General features: G+C 49.6%; 1 protein-coding gene across 5 annotated transcripts in view; it reads left to right on the top strand.

Moving 5' to 3' along the window:
* Positions 1-1,856: 1,856 nt before the first annotated feature.
* The window catches only part of IGDCC4 (immunoglobulin superfamily DCC subclass member 4), a 79,628-nt gene continuing 69,436 nt past the window's right edge, over positions 1,857-12,048 (top strand). For 4 of the 5 annotated variants that reach the window (XM_087941295.1, XM_087941292.1, XM_087941294.1 and 1 more), the window contains exon 1: positions 1,863-2,067. In XM_087941295.1, the coding sequence (XP_087797421.1) occupies positions 2,001-2,067 (67 nt within the window). In that variant the 5' untranslated portion in view covers positions 1,863-2,000. Of the gene's footprint in view, positions 2,068-12,048 lie in introns of all 5 variants that reach the window. The other variant, XM_087941293.1, reaches the window with a different exon arrangement.

The following is a 12,048-nucleotide window of genomic DNA, read 5'->3' on the forward strand; positions in this document are numbered from 1 at the left end:
CACTGTGCATAAATCTAAGAGCTGCTGCTATTGGTCATGGCATTCTTCCAAGGGAGACCCAGTTTTGTCTAGTGGTTAAGGCATCAGGTTAGAGACCAGGAGTCTCTGAGTTCTAGTCCCACCTCTGGCCTGAAAGCCAGCTGGTGCCTTTGAGCCAGTCATTACCTCTCAGCCTTAGAAGAGACAATGGTAAACCTCTTCTGGAAACCACGGCCTAGAAAATTACAGGGACGATTTCCAGGGTCCTGCTAAATTCCAGAATTCCTAACCAGAATGGGGAGGGTCCGCATGTTGGCAGAAGGTTGCAAGACGTTCAGGGATCTTCAACGGCACAATTTCCCACAAGGAAAGGGCTTCTCTTCGTGCTACCAGAGATAAGAGATTCTAGATCGCGCTTCTTCCTTCTGGAAAAGTGCTAGGACGGCTGGGTGTCCTTTCTCTCATTCCTCTGGGCATCCAAGTCGTCAGAATATGCCTGAGCGGAGTTAAGCTTTTGACAGCAGTCCTAGGAAAACAGTCTGCCAAACTTTGGCCTTCAACGACAATTAAATCAGAATATTCACACAGACCTTTGACCCCTGGGTGATTAAGTTAGCAGACTTCTTGGCCAATTTTTCCTAAATTCTCCTCTCCTGGGAGAGTCCTTTGGGGGAAGGAGGGGGTGATACGGCTGAGCAGTTGCAAGGAAGGTCCGTGAACGACCCCTCCCCGATTTGCAGCCAGAAAACGCTTTTCCCCTCCCGGCTACGGGGCTTGAACTGGTGGGGACCTGGCGTGTCTTTCAGTGACAGCTTCCACCCACCCGTAAAGCGGAACCCCTCAAAATCCGGCTTCTCGGGATCCACCCGGCGGGGGTTCGCACTCCTCCTTCGCCCTAACCAGGGCCGGGTTTCCACGGGGAAACCGGAGCCTTGCTTGCGCGCAAAACCTCCTTCCGCGGTCGACTTTCAGCTCGACCCAAGAGAGAAAGAAAGAGACGGCGGGGCGGCCCCGGAGGCAAAAGAAGTCTTGGCCCAGAGGGTCGGGGGGACCGGAGGGCTTGACAAGGGCAACGGGCCAGCAAAGTCGGAAACTCCAACCCCCCACCCTCCTTCTTCTCCTCCTCCTCCCCATCCCTTCTGGATCAGTTTCCCTCCCCGGCTCTACCCCCCCGTCTTCTCCTCCCCCCACAACACTTGGCTTCGGTCCCCTCCCTCCATGCTGTCCCCTACCCACCCTTTCTTGTCTCGGTCTCCCTCCCCTCCCCGGTCTTCGTCTCCTCCCCCCTTGGCTCGATCCCCTTCCCCTCTCCCCCCTTCTGGCTTAACCCCCGCCTTGTTTGGGGTCCCCCGTCTTCTCCCTCTTCCCATCCCTCCTGGTTCGATCGCCCCCCACCTCCACCCCTCCGTCTTCTCCCCTCCCACCCCTTGGCTCGGTCACACACACACCCTCTTGGCTTCGGTTCTTCCCCCCGCTTTCCTTCTCCTCCTCCCCCCACTTGGCTCTATTTCCCTCCCCCTTTGCCTCTGGTCCACTTCCCTCCCCAGCCCGGAGGGGGACCCATCTGCCCAAGTCTTCTCCGCGGCGAGAAAGGCGGGGGGGGGGGGGGGGGCGGCTCTGCCGAGCGAACGAGCGAGCGAGTGGAGGAGGAGGAGGAGGAGGAGGCGCGGGCGTCTCCAGCGGACTCCCCAATCGGGGACTTGACGCGCGCCCGCGGGTGTGTGTGTGTATGGGGGTGTGTGTGTGTGTGAGGGTGTGTGGGTGTGTGTGGTGTGCGGTGGGTGTGTGGGCAAGCCAAAGGGAGCGTGCGTGCGTGCAGGAGGCAGGGCTGGGTCGGTGGGGATGCAACTGGCGGAGTCCCTCTCTCAGTCACACAAGATGGCGATGAAGGGGCGACCGACCCCGTCTCCGGCTTGCGCGCCCGTCTAACAAACGAAAGAAGCAGCAGACCCAGCCCAGCCGCCGCCAACCAGCCGAGCAGGGGCTCCGGCGGCCCCCTCGCTTCCCCGCCGCAGGCTCCCATGGCGTTGCCGGGCTGGGCGCTGCTGCTGCTGCTGCTGCTGCTGCTGACCTTGACCGCGGTGGAAGGTAAGCCCCAAACCAGGAGGGTCCGGCTTCTCTTGGCCCCCCAAGATCGCCCCTTCCCCGGGAAGGGCTCTCGCCGAGGAAGGGGGGCGCTTGGCCCGGCGCTCGGGGCGCGGAGGAGCCGCCGGGGGAAGCGCACGGGGCGCCCGCGGGCTGCGCGCAAAGGAAGGGGAGTCCGGGAAGGAGAGAGAAGCCCCGAGGGAGGAGCGGGGTGGAAGGGAGCCGGAGCCCCGGCCGAGAAAAGAAGGTAACGGAGCCGCGGAGGACAGCCAACTGCTGCCTCCCCGAAAGGAGGAACGCGCGCCCGGCCCGGTGGTGGCGGCGGCCAATGAACCCTGGCAGCGCGCCCCCTTCTCGGTGATGGCTCCAAACAGGTGTACGCGGGGAGGGAGGCGGTGGTGGCGGCTGCTAGCGAGGGCTGGACGCCGGCAGAGCCGCCGCGCGCGGAGCAGAAGTCTCCGGGACCACCCAGGCGGGCAGCGGGTCCTGGTTTCGGTCCCGGTCCGTGAGCCAAGCGGACAGGCCTGGGGTGCATCGTTTGGAGCCGTTGAGTAGCGGCTGGAGCGGCCCCTCGAGGCGCAAACCGCGCGAAAAGCAGCGCCTAAGTGCAGTTCGGAGTGGGTTAGTTTCTTTGTCTGTGGAGATTCTCACTCCTCCAGATCCTGGTTGTGCCAAAGGTGCGCTTTTTTTTTTTTTTTTCCCAAGAAGCAAATGGACTTTCTGGTTTTTCTTTGAAGGCGTTTCGCTTCTCTTCCAAGAAGCTTCTTCAGCTCTGAGGTCAAGAGCTGAAGAAGCTTCTTGTAGGAGAAGCGAAATGCCTTCAAAGAAAAAGAAAAGAAAAACCAGGAAGTCCATCTGCCTCTTGAAAAAAAAAAAAAAAGCACTTTTAGTTGCTTTGCGAGACCCATCGAAAGAATAATCCTGGGTGAGCAGCAAAGGGCCAGTGCTGTATAAGGGGGAGGAATGTAATTAGAAAGTGGCTTTGGAAAGAAAAGGATAAAATACCCCAAACGACACACTTGCTTTGTTGACAAAATGGCAGGGGCTCCGCATCAACTTCCCCCTTCCTCAGATTAATTTCCTGGGTTGTCTTCTCTGGCGAATGCAATCGGAACAGCTGCTTCCCAGCAGCCTTCAAACGTGCCTCCCAGATGTTGGAGCTTTGACTGGCACTATTCCTAGCAAGCAAAGATCTCCATGGCAGCTGCGGAGACTGGATGGAAGAGCTTCCCTGTGGAAAGGCAGTATACCTTTGGCTGTAAAAGGCTGACCTTGTGGTTCCTGAGAGAAACACAAAAGCCCCGTGAAGCAGAGTCAGTCTCAATCGTCTTCCCAAATCTGTGGCCCTCTAGTCTAGACTACAATTCCCACCTGCCTGGGGAGGAAAGGAGTTTTCATCTAAGCACATCTGGAAGACTCCAGGTTGGACAGAATTAACCCACTAATGTTAAGTTGATGGGTATATATGAGGTGAACCAATAAGACTCTTTTAAAGTTCTTTGTTACGATATCATTTATTGATTTAGTTTAATTGTCAAGCATGTATGAGAAAACAAGTATAAGTGTGAACATAACATATAAACATATAAGTATAAACAGCTATAAGTATATACTTAATAAATTAGTATGAATAAATGGGAACAATAGGACAGGGACAATAAGCACGCTGGTGCACTTATGCATGCCCCCTTACAGACCTCTTAGGAATGGGGTGAGGTCCACGGTAGACAGTTTGAGGTTAAAGTTTTGGGGGTTTGTTTGAGGATGTAACAACAGAGTCAGGTAGTGAGTTCCAGGCATTGACCATTCTGTTGCTGAAGTCATATTTTCTGCAATCGAGTTTGGAGCGGTTTACTTTGAGTTTGTATCTATTGTTTGCCCGTGTGTTATTGCGGTTGAAGCTGAAGTAGTCATTGAGAGGTAGGACATTGTAGCAGACAATTTTGTGTACTAAGATTAGATCAGACCGTAGGCAGCGTAGTTCTAAGTTGTCCAGGTCCAAAATTTCAAGCCTGGTGTAGGCATAAGGTATTCTATTGCGAGCGGAGGAGTGAAGGACTCTTCTCGTGAAATACTTCTGAACTCAGTCAATTGTATTAATGTTGGTTATACAATGTGGATTCCAGGCAGATGAGCTGTATTCGAGAACTGATCTGGCGAAGGTTTTGTACGCTCTGGTTTGCAGTACAGTGTTATCATCCCTGGAGGCTGTGGATTCTTGTCGGTCTTGAAGGGCAGAAAGGATGGACCTCGTATGAACAAAATTCTTGGTCATTTATAACTTTCAGAGCCCATATGGCGCTCCTGGAAAGTTGCGTTGACAGATGTTCTTCAGAACTTCTGAATGTGACATGAGAGGGATTTGGCAATGAAACCTAAAGCATCGGTTTTTGATGTGAGTTGGTGAAAGATACGTTGTCTTGAAGAATCTTTCTGCCTTGCAGCTGTCTTCATAGCTCACGTTTAGAGGGCAAAGTTGCCTCTAATGCAGTGATCCTCAAACTTGGCAACTTGAAGAATTTTGGGAGCTGAACTCCACAAGTCTTAAAGTTGCTAAGTTTGGAGACCTCTGCTCTAACGTGTAGATTCTAAGACAAAGGAACTCATGAGAGAGTGTGAAGATGAACTGTATCACCTAGCCCAGGGGTCTCCAAAACTTGGCAACTTCAAGACTTGTGGACTTCAGCTCCCAGTTCCCCAAGCTTGCCGGGGAATTCTGGAGTTGAAGTCCACAGGTCTTAAGGTGGTCAAGTTTGGAGACCCCCAGACCTACTGGCAGTCACTGATATCATGGCCTCTGGCATGGACGTGAAACCTCCAAGGTGGCTGGTCTTCTGGATCTTCAAATTGCTGATTGACCATCTGGTCTGACCTGGTTTGCATTTTCATGGATTTCTCTCAAACTATGAAACCAACAGGTATGGTTGAGTCGGTGATGGGATTCAATTTTTTTTTACTACCGGTTCTGTGGGCGTGGCTTGGTGGGCGTGATGTGGCTTGGTGGGCGTGGCAGGGAAAGAATACTGCAAAATCCCCATTCCCTCCCCACCCCACTAACCTGCTTTCCAGCTCCGTTCTCCAGGTCAGGGCAACCAAAGAAGACCCAGCCAATCAGCTGGGACTCAATGGGAGGCAGAGAATAGGTGGGGTTGGCGGGGCCAGTCAGAGGTGGGATTTGCCAGTTTTCCGAACTGCTCAAAATTTCCGCTACTGGTTGAAGCTGGTCCGAACCAGCTGAATACCACCTCTGCGTTGGGTTTGTTCTGAATATAGGTTCTGTAAGTAGATTTTTTTTAAAGTGATCCATGGGTTTGGGGAAAGAGGAAAGCCATGACTGTTTGTCTCGGGTGGATCATTACCTGCTAAAGGCCAAGTTTCCAGCCTCCTGAATTCCTCCTGCAGATCTGAATTTGACAGCCACACTCTGGAGAATGAGAGAAACAGAAAATTTTCAGGTTCTTTTCTGGAGTTTCTCCATTGTGGCCCATATAGGAGAGGAAATGGAGAATTGAAGGCTTTCTCCAGGATCCTTAAATTGTAGCTTGTTAATCTCCTGGTACAGGTGGTCCCCGACTTATGGCCACAATTGAGCACAGAATTTATGTTACTAAATGAGCTTAAGTGAGTTTTCCCTCATTTTATGACTTTTCTTGCCGCTTTTGTTAAGTGAATCACGGCAGCTGTTAAATTAGTCACATGGTTGTTAAGTGAACCTGGCTTCCCCGTTGACTTTGCTTGTCAGAAGGTCGCAAGAGAAGACCACGCGATCCCCTGGGACGCTCTGCGAGCCTCATAATTAGGAACCAGTTGTCAAGCACCTGAATGTACGTCCTGTGACCATGGGGATGCCGCAATGATCAGGCATGTAAGAAACAGTCATGAGTCACTTTTTTTCAGTGCCGTTGTAACTTTGAATGGTCACTAAGTGAACTGTTGTAACTGGAGGACTACCTGTACCATTTCCCCTCTTCCCATGCAGCCCTGTTTCTGAAGTCACCCGGAGCAGAGCTCAGTTCAAGGTCTCCTTTACTTTCTTATCTCTCCTTAAGGCTAATTATCAGCTGGTGTCCAGTGTCACACCACTCAGCTAAGGCTTAGGGTGGTTAATCGTTCACAGATCAAATGAGTGTGACAGCGTCAACACGCAGTCCCTGCGACTTCGGTCCGAGATTATTATGTATTATTCAGGCGGTTTTCCTGCGCTGATAACACTGCGTATTGTAGCATCATTTGGCATCAGTTTATGCAAACGTGTTGGGCCTTTTAAGTTGATCCTGTGACTCTGTTAGCCCACTCCTCCTCCTCCTCCTCCTCCCTTTCTCCTTCTTCTTCTTCTTCTTCTTCTTCTTCTTCTTCTTCTTCTTCTTCTTCTTCTTCTTCTTCTTCTTCTTCTTCTTCTTCTTCTTCTTCTTTTTCTTTTTCTTCTCCTCCTTCTCCTCTTCCTCCGCCTCCTCCTCCTTCTCCTCCTCCTCCTCCTCCTCCTCCTCCTGCCATATCCGTCATTGGACATTGGCGATCATGTTGGCGATCCTATTTTTATCAACAGCCACATGAAAAAAGTGCTGCTGAGTTTTGTCCAAACCAGTCCCTTAGATTTTGAAGCCATGCGGTTCTTCTTCTGCCTGGACCTTCATTTGCCTTCAATCTTTCCCTGGAGGATTAAGTGAAGGATGCCGTATTTTTCCAGGTGTCTCATCACATGTCCCAAAATATTCTAACTTTCGCTTTTGAACGGTTTTGATGACTTCCCTCGGTTTTCCCAGGCAGCTAATTGCCTCCTCATTTCTGATTTCATCAACCCAGCTTACATGTAACAGCCACCTATAAACCCACATTTCAAATGCTTCTACTCTCTTCAAGTGGCTTTCTAAGTCAGAGACCAACTCTATTCTGTAGAGCAGGATAGAAAAGGTGTAGCATCTGACCACTTTTATTGTTTTGTTATTCTGGCTCACCGGTTTAAAAAAGGCTGAGCTTGTCATCTGGAAAATCGAGATCCTGGGTTTGAGACCCGAGCTCTCATGCAAGGGGTGAGCTCCATTACCTGGCTCAGCTCCTGCCAACCTAGCAATTCAAAAGCATGCCAAGCAGATAAATAGGTACCTCTTTGGTGGGAAGATAACAGTGTTCTGTGCATAGTCATGCTGGCAACATAACCATGGAAGTGTCTTCGGAGAATCCTGGTTCCCTTGGCAAGGAAACGGAGATGAGCAAAGATACCCTTAGAGTCAAACACGACTGCCAAGTTTTCTCTTTACTTCATTCTTTTGTTAGGCTTAAAGCAACGCTTCCCAAACCTGGATAATTTACCCCAAATTGGTTATTCTTTGGGGAACAACACACAAACCCATTCCCCATCCCAAGGGGGACAATTAAATGGACTGTAAAGATTGCTAAGTGGGACGTGGTGGCTCATTGGCTAAGACACTGAGATTGTCAGTCAGAAAGGTCAGCAGCTCAGCGGTTCGAATCCCTAGCACCGTGTAACGGGGTGAGCTCCTGTTACTTGTCCCAGCTTCTGTCAACCTAGCAGTTCACAAGCATGTAAAAAGTGCAAGTGGAAAAATAGGGACCCCTTTAGTGGGAAGGGAACAGTGTAACGTGTGCCTTTGGTGTTTAGTCATACCGGCCACAGAGACGTCTTCGGACAGCGCTGGCTCTTCGACTTTGTAACAGTGATGAGCGCTGCCCCGTAGAGCCGGAAACAACTAGCACGTATGTGTGAGGGGAAGCTTTACCTTTAGCTAAAGATTGCTATGTGCCCCAAAACATATTGGAAACATCCCCTAATAGAAGATGAAAACAGATATGAAATAACAAGGGCAACTTGTTGAAATGACATGAAGGTCCTTCAGGGATAGGGGTTTTATGATAAGGGGGGGTCCTCGAGTTAAAACTATTTATTCAGTGACCAAAGTTACAGTGGTGCTGATGGAAGGGACTTGCCACCTGTCCTTGAAGTTTGATAAGACTTTCTGAAAAGCAGGCTTGGGTAACCAAGGAAAACATTTGAGAAGCAGAGGTTTACAAAGGCAGCCTGATTCCAAAGTGGAAGGTTTACATTTTAACAGAGTACAAATAATCAAGGACAGACAAGACCACGGATGTCTAAGCAAAATATACTTGCGTATATTGCAAAAACACACACCACGTTGGGCTTCCCCATTACCCTTCCCCCAAGGCATGGGCGAACAGCCAGGTTTCAAACAAAATAAAATAAAACTTCTGGAACGTCAGCAAGATGAGAATCGCATGGAAAAAGTTAATACATTTAACCTTATTAACTTTATCTAATATATTTTCCAAACGAATAAATAAAGATGAGCCCAGCTGTCAGTCTTAAGGATAAGGTCTTGTGCACCTCATGATCCCAACCTTATATCGGTAGTCCTCGGCTTACAACGGTTCATTTAGTGACCGTTCAAAGTTACAACGGCACTGAAAATAGTGACTCGTGACCGATTTTCACAGTTATGACCGACTGTTGCCGCATCCCCATGGTCACGTGATCAGAATTCAGATGCTTGACAACTGACTCACATGTATGACGGTTGCAACGTCCCAGGGTCATGCAGTCCCCTTTTGCGGCCGTCTGATGAGCAAAGCCAGATTCACCTGACAACCGTGTTACTAATTGAACAACTGCAGTGAGGCAGGAAAGGTCGTAAAATGGAGCGAAAACCCACTTGACAACTGTCTCGCTTAGCAACATAAATGTTGGGCTCCGTGGTGGTCCTAACTCGAGGACTTCCCATAGAGTGAGCAGTGGGCCTCTTCAAGCATGCAAATAAACCCTTTTCAGCTGCCACTTCATAGCACCTAGCTGAGCTTAGCTTACCTTGGACGTTAAGCAGAGTTGACCCTGGTTAGTTTTTTGGGGCGTGGGGGGACTATGAATGAATCCTGGGCCTGAAAGCTAAAAGTTGGGGAAATTTCATGAAATCAGAGGTGGTATTCAGCCGATTTTGTCCAGTTCTGGAGGACCGGTAGTGGAAATTTTGAGCAGTTCGGAGAAACGGCCAATCCCACCCTCTGACTGGTCCTGCCAACCCCATCTATTCTCTGCCTCTCCTTGAGTTCCAGCTGATCGGCTGGGTCTTTGTGGTTGCCCTGCATGGGAGAACGGAGCTGGAAAGCAGGTTAGTGGGGTGGGGAGGGAATGGGGATTTTAACTGTTCTGTATTGCTTCATTAACATTCTTGTAACCCCTCGTCCTGATTGGCCAGGACGCACGGCGCCCGGATTGGCTGAGTGAGCCACAGTGATTGGCCCATTGCGAATCGCCCGCGATTGGAGGAAACCGATCACGGGAGATTCAAAACGGTGTCATTGGCCGCGGCTAGCAAGGCAAGTTCAGTATAAGCCGCCACCGAACCGAGGAGATCCGCGCCGATCTCAGAACTAAATAAAGAGCTTAAAAAGTCACTGAGTCTCGCGTCTCCCTTTTGCGATCGGGGATATGACATTAACCTTCCCCTGCCATGCCCACCAAGCCACACCCACAGAACCAGTAGTAAAAAAAAAAATTGAATCCCACCACGGTGTGAAAAGTTGTTGTTGTTCGTTGCGAAGTTGTGTCTGACCCATTATGACCCCATGGACAACGTTCCTCCAGGCCTTCCTGTCTTCTACCATCTTCTGGAGTCCATTTAAGCTCACACTGACTGCTTCAGGGACTCCATCCAGCCCCCTCCTTCTCTGCTGTCCCCTTCTTCTTCTATCGCCCTCAATCGTTCCCAGCATTAGGCTCTTCTCCAGCGAGTCCTTCCTTCTCATGAGGTGACCAACATCTTTGAGTTTCCTCTTCAGGATCTGGCCTTCTCAAGAGCAGTCAGGGTTGATCTCCCCTAGGACTGACCGGTTGGATCACCATGCAGTCCAAGGGACTCACAGGAGTCTTCTCCAGCACCAGAGTTCAAAGGCCTCGATTCTTTGGTGCTCAGTCTTCCTTATGGGCCAACTTTCACAGCCATGCATTGCAACTTAGAAAACCATAGCCTCGACTATGCACACATTTGTTGGCAGGGTTATGTCTCTGCTTTCTAGATTTGCTAGTATGCTGTCTAGATTTGCCATAGCTTTCCTCCCCAGGAGCAAGAGCCTTTTAATTTCTTGGCTACGGTCCCCATCTGCGTGAAAAGAGACCCCAACCCTTTTTTTTGCAAAGAACACAGCATGGATGTATCACCACAAGAGTCATACTCACTCAAAGGCAGTTTTAGTTCTATCATCCTAAAGGTGTTTTCCACCCCCAAGAAGCAACTGGACTTTCTGGGTTGGTTTTTGTTTTTTTTAAAAAAAGATGTTTTGCTTCTCATCCAAGAAGCTTTTTCGGCCCGATGAGGGCTTCACAGAGCTGAAGAAGCTTCCTGGATGAGAAGCAAAACGTCTTTCAAAAAAAAAAAAAAAAAACAGAAAATCTAGTTGCCTCTTGCAAAAAAAGAGGAACCTTTGGGACAACGTGACCTGGATGACTGTGAATCTCCGTAGACTTTTAGTTCTATCTTTGCCAAAAAAAAAGCTGTTTTGCTGCCTTAGTGCCGCGGCCTTGAGAATGGATTTCTCTTAGATTTTTCTCAAGGATCTTTGGCAAGTGTTTATTTTTTCGAAGGTTGCTGGGTTAGGATATTGTGTTGCAAGGAATGTAAGGTTTTGATTTTACTGCCTTCTGCATATCTCAGGGTTTTTTTGGGGGGGTGGGGGGGAGTTTTAAAATATTTCAGATGAACCGCTAGCAAAAGCTGATTTCCTAAGAGTGAGAACAATGAACCAGCGGACCAGCTTGCTTTCAGAAGCTGTGGGTGCTCCAACCCTGGAAGTTTTTAAGAAGAGAATGGACAAGCATTTCTCTGAAACGGCAGAGGGTTTCTTGCCTAAGCAGGGGGTTGGACTAGAAGACCTCCAAGGTCCCTTCCAACTCTGTGATTCTAATGATTCTACTTATGGCCATTGCAGCGTCCCTGTGCTCACCTGATCAAAATTCAGACGCTTGGCAACTGGCTCATATTTACGACAGTTCCAGTGTCCCGGGATCTTGTGATCCGTTTTTGAGACCTACTGACAAGCACAGCCAATGGGAAGCCAGATTCACGGAGCAACCATGTTGCTAACTGAACAACGGCACTGATCCCACTTAACAATGGTGACAAGAACACCCGTAAAATGAGGTGAAGCTCACTCAAGTGTCTCACATAGCAAACAGAAATGTTGGGCTCAAAAGTATGTCGCATGTTGTATGGTGAGGACTATCTGCATTTCCCTGCAAGGGCGGGGAGGGAAAACAAAGCTGCAGTTCAATGCTACGGACTGGTCAAAAGAAAGAAAAAGTGACCGACCCCTTTTCTTCTATTTGTCCATTAAGGACATCCTTGGGAGGAGGGTGAGCAATTTCGGGTCCACCTCCTTTAATAAGTGTAATGATGGGATACGTGTTTAAAAATGCATGTGGGGTTTTGATGGCATTTTATGGTTAGGGTTAGGTTGCCATCTTGACTGTTCGTTATTCCCTTCCTGCAGACAACTCAGACCTGGTCGCATTTTAGCAGGTGCAAAAGAGTTTTAATTTGAGGGTTCAATAGATGATGTGAATTTCAAGGAATTTGATTGAATCTATTATCTCCCCTCCTTCTCCTCCTCTTTCTCCTCCTCCTCCTCTTTCTCCTCCTCTTCCTCCTCCTCCTCCTCTTTTTCCTTCTATTCCTCCTCCTCTTTCTCCTTCTCCCTCTCCTCCTCCTTCTCCCTTCCTTCTCTTTCTCCTTCTCCCTTCCTTCTCCTCCTCCTCTTTTTCCTTCTCTTCTTCCTCCTCCTCCTCCTCTTTCTCCTTCTCCCTTCCTTCTCTTTCTCCTTCTCCCTTCCTTCTCCTCCTCCTCTTTTTCCTTCTCTTCCTCCTCCTCCTCTTCCTCCCCTTCCTTCCCTCTCCTTCTCCTCCTCCTCTTTTCCTTCTCTTCCTCCTCCTCCTCCTCCTCCTCCTCCTCCTCCTCCTCC

Source organism: Pseudonaja textilis, chromosome 13 (genome assembly GCF_049901715.1).
Source record: "Pseudonaja textilis isolate UNSWEBS1 chromosome 13, rPseTex1.2, whole genome shotgun sequence".
NCBI classification, from domain to species: domain Eukaryota; kingdom Metazoa; phylum Chordata; class Lepidosauria; order Squamata; family Elapidae; genus Pseudonaja; species Pseudonaja textilis.